Source organism: Thunnus albacares, chromosome 1, assembly GCF_914725855.1.
Source record: "Thunnus albacares chromosome 1, fThuAlb1.1, whole genome shotgun sequence".
Lineage (NCBI taxonomy): Eukaryota > Metazoa > Chordata > Actinopteri > Scombriformes > Scombridae > Thunnus > Thunnus albacares.
This window is the reverse complement of record NC_058106.1, coordinates 36233523-36251008: the sequence shown is the minus strand read 5'-3', so window position 1 is coordinate 36251008 and position 17486 is coordinate 36233523. Positions and strand designations below refer to the sequence as shown.

At 37.6% G+C, this 17486-nt stretch overlaps 1 protein-coding gene across 2 annotated transcripts; it reads right to left on the bottom strand.

The window, feature by feature from the left end:
* Positions 1 to 745: 745 nt before the first annotated feature.
* Positions 746 to 15895, bottom strand: LOC122985999 (casein kinase II subunit alpha'-like). 2 transcript variants are annotated; one of them, XM_044357055.1, is made up of 13 exons: positions 15773 to 15895; positions 13657 to 14036; positions 12769 to 12880; positions 10621 to 10722; positions 10362 to 10412; positions 10123 to 10182; positions 8541 to 8624; positions 7231 to 7341; positions 7039 to 7140; positions 5933 to 6033; positions 4328 to 4476; positions 3415 to 3502; positions 746 to 1795 (listed from the first exon to the last, which is right to left on the bottom strand). In XM_044357055.1, exons 2-12 carry the CDS (start codon positions 13761 to 13763, stop codon positions 3429 to 3431), a joined length of 1053 nt encoding a protein of 350 aa, XP_044212990.1. In that variant the 5' UTR covers positions 13764 to 14036; positions 15773 to 15895; the 3' UTR covers positions 746 to 1795; positions 3415 to 3428. The 2 variants fall into 2 exon arrangements, with proteins under 2 accessions (XP_044212990.1, XP_044212996.1); XM_044357061.1 differs by having other exon boundaries at positions 13657 to 13948; positions 15773 to 15855.
* Positions 15896 to 17486: the final 1591 nt, after the last annotated feature.

Here is a 17486-nt window from a genome sequence, read left to right as displayed (position 1 = left end):
GTCACTGCAAACCTTCAGAGTATTTGAGTGAATCTTGAAATATCTGTCGGATAAACTGACATGAAATTTTATACAGACGTTCACAAATTGCCCTCAGGATGAACTGTAATCACTTTTATTCTGACTTTCACTCTAATGCCATCATCAGGTCACCAAACACCTGCAATTGTGCATTGTACTTTGTGTTTATTAGCAATTAGCAAATCTTAGCATGCTAACACGCTAAACTAGGGTGGTTAACATCATAATTCATACTACACGTTTATTATAAACAGGTTTTGAGTGACTAGTGTTTTCATACTGGGAAAGTGACAAAATTAAAGTTAACTCCAAACAGCTGGTATGCAGGTTAAAGAGCTCTTGATTTTTTGAGTGTGTTGTCAGACACTGGCGGTTTTCTAAAGTCGCAGTTTGATTGCCTATTTGCAGGTGTTGCATCATTTCCTGCTAGTATAAAACAATGTATGTTGATTTCTTGTATACTAACTAAAAAACAGTATACTGTGAGGATTAATACATGTAGTATACACTGTATACAATTACTATGTAGTTAGAAATTGGACACAGCGAAGATAATAGCTAAACGTCAGAATGTTAGCATGCTAACGTTAGCATTTAGTTCAGTAGACTCTTGGTTTTGTCTAGTTTTTGATAGATTGAGCTCCTCTATGAAACACTAGATGTAAAGTATTTTTGCTAACTGATTAGAAATATTTATAGAAATCATTCAAAGGGGCCGTATCAGTGCTCATTTCCAGGTTTTATTGGAAGATCTTTGCATGATTTACAGTTAAAACTCATCTATCTTGTACTGGGTCTTTATGAAGTCCCTTGGATTTCACTATTTTTTTCTTGTTCTTTACTCTAAATGTAAACTTCTGAAGTACACGTTCAAGCCGGAGTCCAATCCCAAATATGCAAGCGGACAACGTGAACAACCTTAGCAACAAAGGCTACGGAGCAGGCGGCCATTACTGGGCATTCGAGATGAGCCGACGTCAGCTCTTCCGTAAAGTAGAAAAAACTGTTGCAAACAGCGCGTTGAGAGCAGGCTGAGCTCTGGCTTTTGACTTGCAGGGAGCATTTCTACGCATGTTCACCTCGAATTTTGAAACTTTGACCATGTGTAGCTAACACAGATATCTGACATAACAGTATATAAATAACGGAAAACCAGAAAAATCCGAATATGTCCCCTTTAAGGCCAAATTAAGAACAGAACCGCAGCAGTCTGGACTGTAAGAGACTGATAACAAAATTTAAGAGTTTCACTTCTTCTGTTGTGAGGAAATAACACTTCAACACACACTTTTTTTTTTAAATAAAAATGGTTTATTCTCTTTCAATATAGCTTTTGTTCTATCCATAGCAGAAAAGAGCCTCCATGTCACTCAGTGCTAATACCTGGAACTGGATCTCAGGTCACCACAGCGTCGTAATGACGGACAAACGTCTGTACAGCACAACACCGGCTTGATACTGATCCAACAACAGTCACTTTGCTCATTTTAAAAACAGGTTGAGGGAAATGTTGGGGAGGAGGGGCAGGAGGAAGAAGAGGAGGAGGAGGAGGAGGAGGAGGAGGAGGAGGAAGGGCTCAGATCTGATTTCAGATCCGATTCATCTGTGACTCGGATCGAGCAGCGTAGATTCCCTGGGCTTTGTTGGGAGAAGTTTAATCCGTGCGTGTTTGTGTATGCTGCAAAATTGACATCTTGCTCCAGTATGGCTGTTGATGTGGAGGCAGAGGTTTCTGCCACGAAAAGGTCACAAGTTGAGGTAACAAAGATTCTTCCTGAACGAGAGAAGAGAGAAAAAAAACACAGAACAGTTAGAGTCAAACACAAACTTTAAGATTGTAAAACTGTCAGTATCAGGAGTTTTCTGCAGCCGGAACATGAAAACCCTCGTTTTTAATGTTTCTAGATTTCTAATGAATGAGACTGAAGCTCCGTTCGGACTGGATTTATTTCTCGAGGGGAGGTGGTCGGTCATTTTAATCCAGTCTGGAGCGCGTATGTGGGTCATTTTTCAACCCTGCCCTACTTATAATTACAGCTGCAGTTAACTGCTCCTCTTTAATTTAAATCCCATCTTCTTGTATTTTTAAAGTGGATCTCTGAACTTTTTCCTTCCACTTTGAGGAAAAAAAAAAAAAAAAAAAAAAAAAAGCTCTCAGTGCTGTATGAAATTTGACTTGTGTGAAAAATGTTTTTGCTAATCTGATAGATGACACCAACATATCGACCTGTTTGGGAACCGATATGACGACAGAAAAAAACAAAACCCGTCAGGAGAGCAAGGAGCTGTTGTAACGTGAGCTCCTTTTTAGTTTTGGCACATAAATGCTGTTAGCAGCTCCTGTTAGCAGTGTAACATGGATGTACAGACAACTATCACTGGATTACTCTGATACGGAAGAAAACTTAAACATGATGATTCTCAGAGATGCTCTGAAGCTTTTTTTTCTCTGATTTCTAAGTGGATTGTGGTGACGGACATCAGAGATATTGATATACTCAGGAAGTGTGAGTCACACTGGATAACTGGCTGTGTTATGAGTCCGAGAAGGATTTTTGACACAGTATCTTTGCCTCACCTTCAACTCTCCTGCAGCCCTCTGAGGAGGCTTTTGGCTTTGTGCTGCTGAATGTTCATGTTTATTACAGACCAGATCCTGTCTGGAGCTGTGAGTTAAATTACCGAGGAGCACAGTAGAATATTTCATCGCCCACCTCCCCCTGTGATGTTAAACCCGTCCGAACAGATTCACAATTTTTCCAAGTGTGTCCTCCCTGTAATCATTCCTGCTGTTCATACTGGATATTAAAAGATCCCCTTCAAATGTCTTTTTAGCATCAAATTCCCTCTTTGTGTTTCCTCGGACAGTGTTTCCCTGTTGAGCTGTGGTGGAAGTATAGTAACAAAAAGAGGGACTTTGGCACTAAAAAGACTGTAACGTTGAAAGATATCTACTTGATTTTACTCATTTGGACGCTGAAGCTTCATATTAGCTTCAGATAAACTTTGAGATATATTTTTGTCCTCCATCCCTTCCATAGTAAGGTCATTATGAAGGGATCTTCTAAAGGTCAGTATGAACAGGACGAATGATTACAGCATGACAAACATGTTTCACTGTTGATTTAAGCTCCTGACTGTTGTTTTAGGACAGACTTAGGAGAGATTCACATTCCTGAAGATGTTTATTAGCACAGAGTGAACCAAACTTAGGAAAACTAATGGATATAATTAAAAAATGTACATGAGAACAAATACAAAGAGCTGTTAAAATGTGCAGAACCGACTTTTATCTGAACGTCGGTGCGGCGGCATTGACGCACTTAACGGCTAAAAGGAAATGAAAAGTCCTTATGTTTGTTAGTGTGAACTGAGATGTTGTAACGGGTTTACCTGCTCTCTGGTTATCATGTCGCATTCGAGCTGCTTATTGCCTTTGTGCCGTCTGTATTGGCGTTCGCGTGTTCCTTCACCACAGGATCTGAGAGACAAAAGACTCACCGTCACTTCATCCACATCGACACACACAAGTCACTTTATCTGCAACAACGGCACACGACCAGGTACAGCGCGTCTTATCCTGCTGACGCAAGCTAACTGGTGATGAAACTATTTTAAAGGATAATTTTAATATTAAGGGGACATAAATAATTCACTAACACACATTAAAACAATCAAAAAATACTAATATAAATGAAATAAAATACAATGTTACAAAGAGTTAAAGACACATATATAACAGGCAACTATTTTAAACTATTTTAAATGCTAAAATTCTCCGGTTCCAGCTTCATAAATGTGAATATTTTCTGGTTTCTTCTGATTAAATTAAATATATTTGGGTTGTTGGGAGATCAAGACATTTAAGGTTACAACTTTGGTTTTGTGAGTCGACATTTTTCACCATTTTCTGACATTTTACAGCCCAAATGACTCTTAGATTATAGATAAATGTATTTTTATTGTCTAAACATGAGTTAACTGACAAGTTTCTTGTACTGTTCAGAAGTCTGACGTCTTCTGGAATAAAACTTCCTTCTGTTTGTTTTACATACAAATGATAAAACACACATTTAAAGTTATAATACAGGACATGTGGTGAAGCCTTAGTATGTTTTTTTTCTTCCAGTTTTATATTTATGCAGCTTTATCTATAAAAAAATACTTAAAAAAATACAAAAATACAGATATGATTTCAAAATAATCATCAAACAATCATCAATCATCTCATTTCTAAGTGTGTCTTGTTGTTAAAAGCATATTTAAGCAGTTCCTCTTCATGGCCGTCGGTGCTGTCGTGACTTACAGAAGTACGGGTGCTGCATGGCCTCCGCCGCCGTCAGCCTCTGCTGGTGGTCGTAACGCAGCAGCTTGTCCAGCAGGTCCAGAGCCTCGGGACTCACCAGGTGCTGGTTCTCCGTCTGGATGAACTGCTCCCAACGCTTCCGTGTTTGTCTGAACACACAAACCAGCATTTTAACGTGAACTCAGCGCTCACGTTGGTCTGATGTAAACGACGAGAACGCAGCCAGACTGATGATCTGCGTTTATGTTGAATAACCGTCGTTTAGCTCCTGATTCATACAGTTAACATAGAAAATACTTTCTGCTTAAACATGTAAGTTAAAGAAAGAATTTATTAAAACAATCATTTAGTTTGGTACAAAGAATCCTCAGTTAAACCTGTTAGTTTTGATGTCAAACTACATTTTTTCGACGCCTCATCTTGAAGAATATAAAGTGTTTTTCATTCATCAGTGTTGAATTCTGTCACAGCAAAGAGCAGCTATATGAAATTAATTTGAATAAAACTGTCTAAAATAACTAAAATGATGGTTTAAAGCTGCACTAATCAAAGATCAAATTACTGTGAAATGTGATCAAAGATCAAATTACTGTGAAACATGAAAAGTGTCACTTGTAGTCGGTATTATCCGACTTGTTGCTTTGCTGCTGCTGTTGCTGTTGTTGTTGCTGTGACAACACATGCTTGACCAATCAGAGGTGACGGTGCTGTGAACCCAAACCTTCCCGCCTCGTGAGTACCTGGAAGTCGATTTAGCTCCGCCTCCTGAGAGCTGCTAAAATAAAGCTCCAGGAAGAGTTGAAACAAAAGAAAAACCCGAGACAGTCTGCGAACACGTTCACCATCAGCTTTATAATGTGATAATATGTCAGTGTTGTGTTTCCTATACATTGATTTATTTGTGGCGGCAATATCAACACTGACCATCAAATATTGATTTTATTTTTATTTTCTATATTTAAAATGGATAAAATCTTATTTCAGCCCTCCTGACCTGCTTTCACAAACACAAACACCAATGTTTAGTCATCATGAAGAAACAGAACTGATCCATTCAATGAACTAAGATAAGATGTTAATTAAGATAAGTTAGTTTATTTACCTTCTTAACACAATGCTGCTAATCTCAGAGACTTATGATAAGTTATTAGCAGGAACAGCTGCTGTACTTTGATTCTTGTATATAAAAGATAATCAATGAGAAGGTTAAACAGTTTTAAGGTTCTTCCCCCTGCTGATCTACTGATCAAAGACTGAGAATCTGACCAAGTGTTAAATGTTTTTGGTACGAGATGCTTCAGACACATAGTAGTGATGTTCCAATCTCAAACTGAACAAACACGCAGCATCTTTCTGTCTTTTTAGTCGACTGACTTTTTGTCACTTTCACTTGAAATGTGAAGTCAGTCGAGATCATTAGTCGAGGTTGCGACACGCTGCTGCTGCTGCTGCTTCTTTATGGCTGGACGCGAGACAGCAGACGCTACTGTCCTGCCTGAATCAACGGCGGCTTATCAGTCAGAGACTTGAAGTGCTCCTGAGTATCAGCTGTTATCAGTAGACTGATAACGTTAATCGTGTTTGCGTTGCTGTGCTGATACTCACTGCCCCAGCAGGTCTTTGAAACGAGTGTCCAGTTCTATGTGATATTTGTGCAGGTAGCCGAAGAGCTCGTCGGTGCCCAGGACCTTAGCGATGCGGACCAGCTGGGAAACAAGACGAAAGAACATTTAACACAAACCGTAGATTCATTTTATCACTAAAACAAAGACTAACATGTCTGTGGTTTCTGCCGTGTTCTCTAAATATAATCTAAGACCTTTTTATTACCGCGTAGCCTGCAGTTAGATATCAGAGCTTTCCTGCTAATAAATAATAATAAATAATAAATAATTTAACAGCGTTTGGACTCAGATGAGTCACAGAATATTGATGGTTGGATTAACCGATCATAAAATGATTAATTAATGTCCTTCAGCGCCTCCTGCAGGTTTGATGCTTTTAGGACTGAAGCATTCAGTCGATCAATAAATGAATCTGCAGCTGTTCTGTTGATCGATAAATAGTTTTAGTCTAGCTTCTCTGTTTTATATCAACTGCAACTAGTGATTCTTTTCATGATTGATTCATCTGTCAGTTGCTTTCTCCAGTAAGTAATTCATCATTAAGTTTATAAAATAGTTAAAAATGTCTTCAAATATCTTTTCTTGTTCATCCCAAAACAAGATATTCAGTTTATTATCACGTCTGACAAAGAAAAAGAATTAAATGATCACACGAGAAGCTGAAACCAGCAAATTTCTGTCATTTTTTTAAAATGATTAAAATGATTATTCGATTATCTGAATAGTTGACAATCATCATCTGTCGATTGATTCATCGACTAATTGTTGCGGCTCTAGTTTATATATTTATTAATTTCTTGTATCTTATATTATATCTTTGGGTTTTGGGTCATCGTTCGGACAAAACAAGACGTTTATTATCAGACATTTATTATAAGACTGAACTACTGATCCAGGAAGTGATCGGTAGATTAATCAATGAGTTAAACTACTGACTGAAACTGACTCAACGTCTCCCAAAAAACTGGTTCTAACTAAAGACTTTTTAATACTTTCTAAATGCTTTTTATGACTTTTCAACACCCTGATTGCTACGTTTTATCTTCCATGACAGGAACATGAGATCTTTATCGGACACAACGTTACCTGGTCGTAGTTGTCCTGGCCATGAAAAAACGGTTCCTTCAGAAAGATCATGCTGGCCAACATACAGCCTAGACTCCACATGTCCAAACTATAGTCATACATCTGGAGGGAAAAAAGAGGATAAAAAAAATCACACAGCGATGGATGAAGACAAGAGACGTCAGAGACGTGTGAAGTGTAACAAGCAGATACCTGATAGTCCACTAGCAGCTCCGGGCCTTTGAAATAGCGAGAGGCCACCCTGACGTTGTATTCCTGAGCGGGATGGTAAAATTCTGCCAAACCCCAATCTATAAGACGCAGCTGTGGAGAGAATAAAAAAAAAAAAAAAATACTCATCAAACTGGTTTTAGGTGACAGAGTGAAATGCTGCTATTCTTTTTATTCACCTTTTCTGAAGGAAAGATGGTGTCTCATCTATATTAGGAGAGTTTGAAGAAGGAGTGTCAGGTCTGCTTCAGGTGTTTCAAACCAAGTCATCATCCAGTTTTACCCTTAATGGTTTTTTTCTCAACAAAGCAGCTATGACAAGTTTTTTTTTGCTGCTACTGGAAGCGAGGTTGATGAACCGTAACGGTAAAGTTTGTGGGCCGTAAAACCAAAACAATGAGCTGAAAGACATCATACAGTCATTTGAGCCATTTTATATAATAATGCAGCTTTAAAATCAAACAGATGCCCTCAGTCGAACCTAACGATCGATATTGGGGCTGATTTGATAAAAAGAAAGCCAATCAGATGGCGATCCCTGCCTGCTGGTGTTGCAGCGCTGCTCTTCTTTACAACAACGCTCGTATGTGGGAGTGAAAATTAGAGCGAGAGATTGTGAAAAAGTTATTTGGACACACCGGTGTGACGTCCCGGTCGGCAAAATGCACAATTCAATTAAACTCTAAACTGTGTCTTTCACATGAGTAAAGAAAACATTCAGCTCACAAACTAACGTCGATTAACTGGACAACATGAAAAACTGGAGTGTTTCTGTGGTTCCCACAACTCCGACAGAGTGAGACGTCTTCTCTCCAGCTGATCACGTCACAGGAGTCGCATCGTCCACTTAAACTTTCATTCATATTATATCAATAACTTCAAATGACCAGTTTAATAGTTTTGAACCAGGACCTTTGGATTTTGGATCAAACAGTTCATGATAAATGTTTGTCAAAGTCAGAACTTGTTATTTTAATGTGTCAGAAACATATTTAATTAAAAACGTTGCTTATCTTCTGCTGCTGCTGTGTAAAATATAAAGTTCTGGATCTGACTCAGTGGACCCGACATGTCGATGACAGTCTGTACTCATTTATTTCTACTGTGGATTAGTGAACGACCATAAAATACAACATGATGTGATGCAGCTCAGAAATGTTGTTGTTTTACATCCTGGTGGACTCTTACAGGTGTGTTATCAGCACTTGTTGGGTGCTGTTCTCTAAATAATTAAAGGTAGAAACAAACAGTGATTTTGCTGGTAGTTTGTTAGTGAACAGGGTCGGCGGTACCTTTCTCAGCTGATGGTCGATCATCACGTTGTGGGGCTTCACGTCCCTGTGCATGATCCCCATACTGTGACAGTAGTCCAGAGCCTGAAAGAACAAACACACACGTATTCAATCAATAACATCAGCTGCTCTGTATATTCTGCATATCATCATCAGGACTCGTCTGATGTATCAACATGAAGGCAACAAATAATAAACCATAATAAATAATCCATCATGATGAACATGAAGCCTCATCAGTTGGTTCAGGTTCATCTTATTTTCATTCATTCACAGTTCAGGTTTATAAAACATTTGAGTCCATAAATCTCATTTACATAAATACATATTAATATAGAAATAACTAGACAAAAAAATCTACTTCATCCATTTGAACCCCTACATTTTACCATTTGCATTTTTATAGATGTGTTATTATTCTTTCCGTTATGTAAATTTCATAAATAATTTTGAACCGATCTTGTAGTGATGGAGCATCTGTTTGCAGCTACTCTTTCCCTCCAGTAATCAATTATTCTCATCAGGTATTTATCTGTATGACGGTACCTATAAACACTGTCAGAGCATCAAATGGAAAAAATGATTTGGAAAAACTGTTTCCAAGCATTCATGAGTTTCCCGCCAGTAGGAGGTTCATCTTGTTTTCATTATTAATTTAACGCTCAACTAGTTTTCTGATTTGATTGATCCACAGCCTGAAGTCACATCTTCTTATTATTTTATCTGACTAACAGTCAAAACACAAATTATTAAATTTACAATAATATAAAAACAGGAAAAAGCAACAAATCCTCATATTTGAGAAGCTGTTAAATTTAAGATTGTTTTAATACCAAATAAAATTCAATTTAATAACCATTTTATGAAGTATAACTGAAAAGCAGTAACAATATGGCCTAAAATTATTTATTATTATTTATTATTATTATATCACCTGTTTTCAGTACTTCCCAGCAGTCTAACAGTAATTCCTCATTAAATTAATGTGTCTGGACTCTTATAAGCAACATAACATGGATTGATGTATTAACCAGTTATCATTATTAATTAGCTTCATTGTAGCTAAAAACTTTCCTGCTACTGTAGCTGCAGAACTGACAAACAATCCACCGTCCAAACAATCCCACTAATAGTTTATAGATATATCAGGTTTTGACATATTAGATACAAAAACATTTTATAACTTGGATCACTGTCTGCTGCAGGAAAGAGGATTTTTCTACATTTTTTAAACTTTTTAATACCTTTTTATGGCCTTTTATTGGCATAAATTTAACTTTTCTGAACCTGCAAATACCCCAAAGTTGTTGTTGATTAATTTTCTGTCCATTGTTTTGTCCTTAAATTGCTTCAAACCTTAAATTTCCTGTCTGTTTTTCTGAATATGTGAGCACGACTCTGCTTCCTGTTAATCACAGGAAATAACTCCTCCAAACACAGATTTTATAATCACGTCAACATCAGGCGTCTCTTAGTCATGGCAGCGATAACTTTCACATGTTTTCATTATAAAAGTGGGTGAATAACAACATTAAAATAAATAAATACATGAAGTCACAGGAGGGTGATTTGATGTTTTTACCTTGAGAAGCTCATACATATAGTAACGGATATCGTAGTCTGTCAGTTTCTGGTAAAGCTCCTGCAGAACAGACGGAAAACGGATGAAATGTTTTTTTAAAAATCATTACATGTCATCAGCATACATGTAAAACAGTGACTGGAGGATTATGCATCGTATTAATAATGGATATCAGTGCCTCTGCATGGATGGTAACTGCTGCTAGTTTTGCGTGTATGATCTCGGCCAAACTTAAGTACCTTAAAATCTGTGTTATTGATGCACTCAAAGACAAGCGCTGGTGTTCTGGACTGCAAAGAGAGGACAACACAAGGCTTAAACTGAGGAGAACAGCAGGTAGGTGGAGATCATTATCACTGCACGCACACACACACACACACCTGTACACACACACACACACACACGCACGCACGCACACACACAGAGTTACAAGCATGACTGGATTACAGCTGCTGGCATGCCGACGTGCAGCAAAGTGACGGCAGGAGTCTGACTCACCACCGGGTCTTTGACGGTGTCCACCAGACGGATGATGTTGGTTCCTCCGCGCAAGTTTTCAAGAATCTTAATTTCACGTTTGATCTTCTTCTTCTTGACGGGCTGCGGAAGAAAACAGGTGGTTCAGATCCATGTTGAATAAAACTGATACACGGTAGAAAAGGACCAAACTTTTCATATCTAAGCACGAAAAAAGTTTTTGTTTTTAGTTGTTTCCTCAGACAGTGTTTCCCTGTTGAGCTGCAGGTGGAAGTATAGTAACAAAAAGAGGACTTTGGCACTAAAAAGACTGTAACGTTGAAAGATATCTACTTGATTTGACTCGTTTGGATGCTGAAGCTTCATAATAGCTTCAGATAAACTTTGAGATACATTTTTATCCTCCATCACTTCCATAGTAAGGTCATTATGAAGGGATCTTCTAATGGTCAGTATGAACAGGAGGAATGATTACAGCAAGAAAAACATGTTTAATGTTTATTTGGGCTCCTGACTGTTGGTTTAAAACAGACTGTGAACTCGTCTTTTTAATTTTCAAGCCACTGACATTTTTCTCATGTTTCATTTTTAACCCAAATAGTCTTACAAGCAGTTTTTATTTTCACATAGTGAGCTGCAAATTAATCACTTTTATTAAGATTTTATTATTTTTTTCATTAAACTATTGTCAGTTAAATTAGAAAAAGCACTACAGCCTCCAAAATAACTGTAATGTTGAACCAACACGTCTCTGCAAAAACCAGTAAACCCCCCATTATGACCTTCATGAAGGTCATAATGGGGGGTTTACTGGTTTATTGATGGGCGGTTCGATTAGGCTGCACTGGTTTTAGCTAGCAGGAGCTAATAAACTGGTAAATGTGTGTAAAATGTTATTCTGTCAAACAATAACACTTCATCCTCGATACAGTGACGACCTGCTTAAAAACACGGATTTAAAAATGCTTTGAACATCACTTGTAATAACACACTTAAGTGTGTTTCAATAAGTCACATCTCATGATTTCAGCAGATTATTTCCATAAATGTCAAATTAGAGCTGCAACTAACAACTATTTTCATTATCCATTAATATTCCCGTTATTCTCTGGACTAAACATCAGAAAATGACCATCGCAGAAACAAATCACCTGTTTTGTGTATCAAACACTCCAAAAAACCCCAAAATGTTAAATTTGGCATCAAATAAGAGAGAAAAGCAGCCAGTGCACATGTTCGAACAGCTGGAATCAGTGAATTATTGCTTGAAAAATTAATTTCTTAATTAATCGATATCATCCGATCTGTGTCGTATAAATTCAGCTGCGTCACACTTTAAACGGACTCTGATATGAAGTCAGTGACTCTCTGATGTGTAAACTTCTCATCATTTGCAATAAAAGGTGAAACTCTGTGTGCCGTCATGTTGAGAAGAACGATGTTGTTTTTAACAATATTCACACAAATTCTGTTGATTTGGAGAAAAACTGAAAGCAAGAAATTCTGTTTCATACACAAAGACTTGAGTTAAACCATTAGAGATGTTTTTTTTTTACTAACATGTAACCAGCAGGTGTTGCCGACGTGTGATGTGCAGAAACATCATTAAATTAAATATACCGGAAAAAAAAGCCTCGTCTCTCTGGTTATCACCTGAGACGTTTAGCTATTTTTAAATGTACAGCTTCCTGTTGCATCGTCTTAAGGAATCTATATGACTGAGCGTTTATGTGGTGTGAAAAGCTACTTCCTGCTTACAGACGCTCTGCTGTTTTTGCTCATTTCTCAGCGTTCTTTCCTCTCTTTCTTTTTCTGGCCAAAAAGGTCCTAAAATATGAACAACTGACTCATCAGAATCATTATTTATAGCTGTAACTTTGACCAGGTGATCTGTGTTCAGTAACCTACATGTGTTTCTGTAGAGAGTCTATTAAATGCACAGACTGACGTTAATTCTTACAGTAGATTGGTATATTTTCACAAGAGGAATCTTCCCATCACTGAAGATAATCACGCTGCAAAAACCTTTCAAATAATGTTCAGATGAACCAACTTCAGATGGACATAAACTACAATCACCAGCAACAGTTACATCTGGAGAACGAGTACGTCCTGCAAATAAATCTGTAAGATAAGACGGAAGCGAAAGAAGGTAAGTGTGCGACTCACCTTGAGGATTTTCACCACCACTTTCTCGTTGTTGGTCACATTTATGGCCTCAAATACTTCGCTGTACTTCCCTCTACCCAGTTTACGCACCAACTGATAGTTGTCTTGATTGCTGGAGAGAAAAAAAAAGGAGAGTGGAAACATTTAGCGACTGCAGATCAAGAGGAAATCAACCTTAAAAACACATCGACCGCAACCACACATGTGTTAATAGTTTGGCCCGTAGGAGGAGGTTCATGTGTGGGAATGTTGGCTTTGTGTTTAACAGGACTGCAATTTTCCAAGTGTGTCTTATAACAACAGTCAGGTGTTCATATGAACGCTTCAGATTCACTTTATAATGTATGTGATTGTGTCCAAACAGTCATTTAGTGTAAAAATGCTTTTAAAAGTTAGAAGTATAGTGACAGAAAGAGGGAGTTTGACACTAAAAAGACTGGAACGTTGAAAGATATCTTCTTGATTTGACTCATTTGGACGCTGAAGCTTCATATTAGCTTCAGATAAACTTTGAAATACATTTTTTGCACAGAGGGAGGACTGTGGATTTTGTCCTCCATCACTTCCATTGTCAGTATGAACAAGAGGAATGATTATAGCCAATAATCTATTAATTATTCAGTCACTAAATTGTCAGAAGGTAGTAAAAAATAGACATCACAAGCTCCCAGAGCCCAAGCTGATGCTACAAATTGCTGAAATATTATATTTAAACTGATATAAAACAGAGAAGAAAATCAATTCCTCACTTTTTGAAGATGGAATCACTTAATCTTCTGTCGATTGACTAATAGATAAGTTGTTTTAGCGTTAATAAATGGCTCATAAACCTACATAACATGCACTCTTCTCATGTTGGCAGTAATGTAACGTAACATCCAGCTGTACCTCCAGTTTGGCACATGTGCATCATAGTCCCAGTATTCTCTGTTCTTCTGTGTGTTGACATCGGTGTACACCCGAGCCTTGCTGCTGGCCGGCGTGGATCCGGGCATCGCTAGCTTTGAGGCTCCGTGTCGAGGACCTTCGCCTTGCGCTGAATACTTCTTGGCCCGATACTGGAAGGCGGCGCAGCGACTCTCCAGGATATGCGGCTCTAAGACCTCCGCGCCGTGCTGTTTACCATTGGCTTTGGCTGCTTGTGCTTTCTGATGAAAGGAGTCGGGCCGGTCTGACGCAGCTGTTGTGCAGACAGAGAGAGCGACGATGACGGAGTGTGTGAAGCCCCTGAGGAGGATGTTAGGCAGGAAGGGATGAAGACCCGCCAGCTGCAGGAAGACGGAGGAGAGGAGGGAGAGAGAGAGAGAGGAAGAGGCCGAGGCTCAGGAGAGAAATGCAAATAAAGGATGCAACAATACGGAAGATGGCTTCCAGACTACAACAGACAAGGTCCAGCTGTCAAACCTGGACTACATCATCAAGGAGGCTCAGTTTCATGTCTGTGAGACTTTTATTCTATTTGTGAGAACAGAGTTTGCTTTTTCTCCATCTAGACCACATTAGACCAGCTCTCACTCAGAAAACACTAGACTTACACTAGATTATTACACATGTAAAGGCTGGAACTAACAATTATTTTCATTATCAATTAATCTGTCAATATTTCCTGAAGCCCAAAATGATGATCTCAAATGTTTTGTTTTGTCCAGACAGACAACAATCAACAACCCAAAGACATTTAGTATTAAAGGAAACTAAAAAAAACAGAAAATATTCACATTTGAGAAGCTGGAATCTGAGAATACAATTTTTTTTCCCTAAAGAAATACTCAAAACGATTGATCCATTATCAAATAGCTGGAGATTCATTTCCTGTCAATCGACTACTCCGTTAATCAATTTATTGTTGCAGCTCCAATCCAGACTACAAGCGCTGGAACTGTCACAGCAGGACTAGATTATTATAGAAACTGGACTCTAAACAAATGATTATTTTCATTCAATTTTCTGCTTAATTTTTTTCATTAATCAATTTGTCAATAAAATGTCTAAAAGTGAGATTAAAAACATCAAAATATTAGTTTACTAACATTAACAACAAAGAAAAGCTTCAAATCCTCACATTTGAGAAGGTGCCACCAGCAATTTTGGGGCATTTTTTCTAGAAAAATGATTAAAATAATTATTAAATTATCAAAATAGTTGCAGATAATTGACTAATCGTTGCAGCTCTATGCAAAACCCACAATAGCCTACACTTAAATTTGTTAAATCTGGATTAGATTACCAAGGAGACCCAGAAGACAATTTAAAATTAGAGCTGCAACAATTAATCGATAAAGAATTAATTGATAACTATTTTGATCATCGAATGACCGTTTTGTAATTTTGTTATTTATTTATTTATTTATTTTTTTAGTAAAAATACCAAACATTTACTGGTTGTAGCTTCTCAAATGTGTCACGGTGTCATATTTGTGACAGAAAAAGTCGATTTCACTGCTTTTCTTCCATCCAAACCACATCTGGATGTAAAACCAGTGTCACATCTGGACACAGAGACTGTAAACACGCTGTGAACTCTAATATCTCTTTACACACACAACAAAACAGCAGTTTGACAGGTGTCGCGTCAAATTTCGTTTCCCTGTCAGAATTAGTTCCTTGATATTTTTAATCGAATCGAATGAATATCGTCACGACACGGGCTCCCCGGGGCCCTTTTCACCCACAAAATCTAATGTTTTTAATCTAAAATGAAGACAAAGCGTGTTAAAATTATTTTTTTTGCCAGTTTTCGCGACGCTATCTTCAAATTCAAATCAATTTCTGCATCATTTACGATCATTTCTCATAACCAGCTAGCTTGTTACGGTGACCTAGCTTACTTAGCAAAACATAAAATCGTAATATTTGCACCCGGAATGCAGCAAGACAGATAAACATATATATTGTAAATTAGCATGATTTTGTACATTAAACATGTGTCGATAAAACACCGTCTATTACACTCGACATTAGTGAAATGTGAAGTCAATAACGGGGTTAAACTTAGCCGGCTAACCTCGTCGAAGAAACGTAGAGGCGTCCGAACTCCGCCCGTTAGCAGCAGCTTCTCTCCGCACGGCGACGTGTTCCCTCCCCCTCTCAAGTTATCGATAATGTGAGTAATATTCACAGCATCAGCGATTTAATTATTCTGTCATTTAAGGTGGTGGAACATCTAGCAGCGATTCGTTAGCAGGACTAGGAGGGTCTTCCTTTTTGCGGTAAACATCACCCGGAAGTGAACCAAGAAGCTCGGTGACCTGAAAATCCATAACTGACTAATAACCGACTATAACGTAAAATAAACAGTGATGGAAAGTAACTGAGTACATTTACTTAAGTATAATTTTACAGTTCTTGTACTTTACTTGATTATTTCTATGTGATGCTACTTTATACTTCCACTCCACTACATTTCAGAGGGAAATATTGTACTTTCTACTCCACTACATTTATTTGACAGCTTTAGTTACTTTTCAGATGAAAATAATTTGACACAATGGATAATATAACAAGCTTTTAAAATACAACACATTGTTAAAGATGAAACCAGTGGTTTCCAACCTTTTTTGGCTTTTTACATCTTATAAAAAGCAGTGTGTAGTCGGGGTCACTCATGTCTATGAGTTGTTAACAGCTCCACCAAATAGTGATTTTTCCCTCTAAACTTCTCACATGCTTTCATTTCAATAAATGTTCAAATGATCCAATATTTCAGCAAAAATCAAAGATTAGAGAAAAAGTCCAAAAACTGAAAACAGATTTGTGTATCAGAACTGTTATAAAAATTATGATTACACCGTGTGTGAGTGTTACTATTTTATCTAGATCACGATGAAATGTTCCTGTCTTGTACTGCAACTCTGTAACATCAGCAGACTTATAAGCTAAGGTTAAAGGAAGTTCAGCATTATATTTATAAAGAGGAAGATGTAGAAATTAAAATTTGTTGGAGAAAGGGTGAGACATGTCATCTGAGGGTCAGTTGGGCAGGACGGCTCCTGGAAAGCAGAACTGAAAACAGCCATGACTTTATCTATAAGACTGTATTTGATAGATTAAGAAAAGAACTGTAACGGCCACTTAAGGTGTATAAAACCCTGTTGTAGGCTCTTCTGGGAGCCTTTTTCTTTGTAACCTCATTCTGTGTGTTGCTGTAATTCTGTTAAATTTTGATACTTCAACTCCGGTCCTTATTGTTTAATGGTCATTAAGAAGAAAATTTTTTAACAAGATCTTTTCTTCTTTCCTCTCCCATTAATCATCTCACGACCCCTCAGATTTATCTAATGACCCTTTGGAGGGGCCCGACCCCTAGGTTGGGAACCACTGGACTAAACTAGCTAACTGTATATAAAGTAGTGTAAACTAGCTCCACCTCCAGCAGCTACAACAGTAACATGCTGCTCTAACACTGATGCTTCACTATTAATAATCTAATGATGTCATATATAATAATATATCAGTCAGAGGGACCAAACCACTACTTTTACTGCAATACTTTAACTACATCAAGCTCATAATACTTATGTACTTTTACTGCAATACTTTAACTACATCAAGCTCATAATACTTATGTACTTTTACTGTAGTAGGATTTTCATGCAGGACTATTAAAGGATCTGAGTACTTCTTCCACCACTAAAAATAAATAGACTAAAATATTTGTACAAACAAAAACTAAGCAAACATTTATCAGTTTGTAGTTTCAATGTTTATTTGTGTCATAA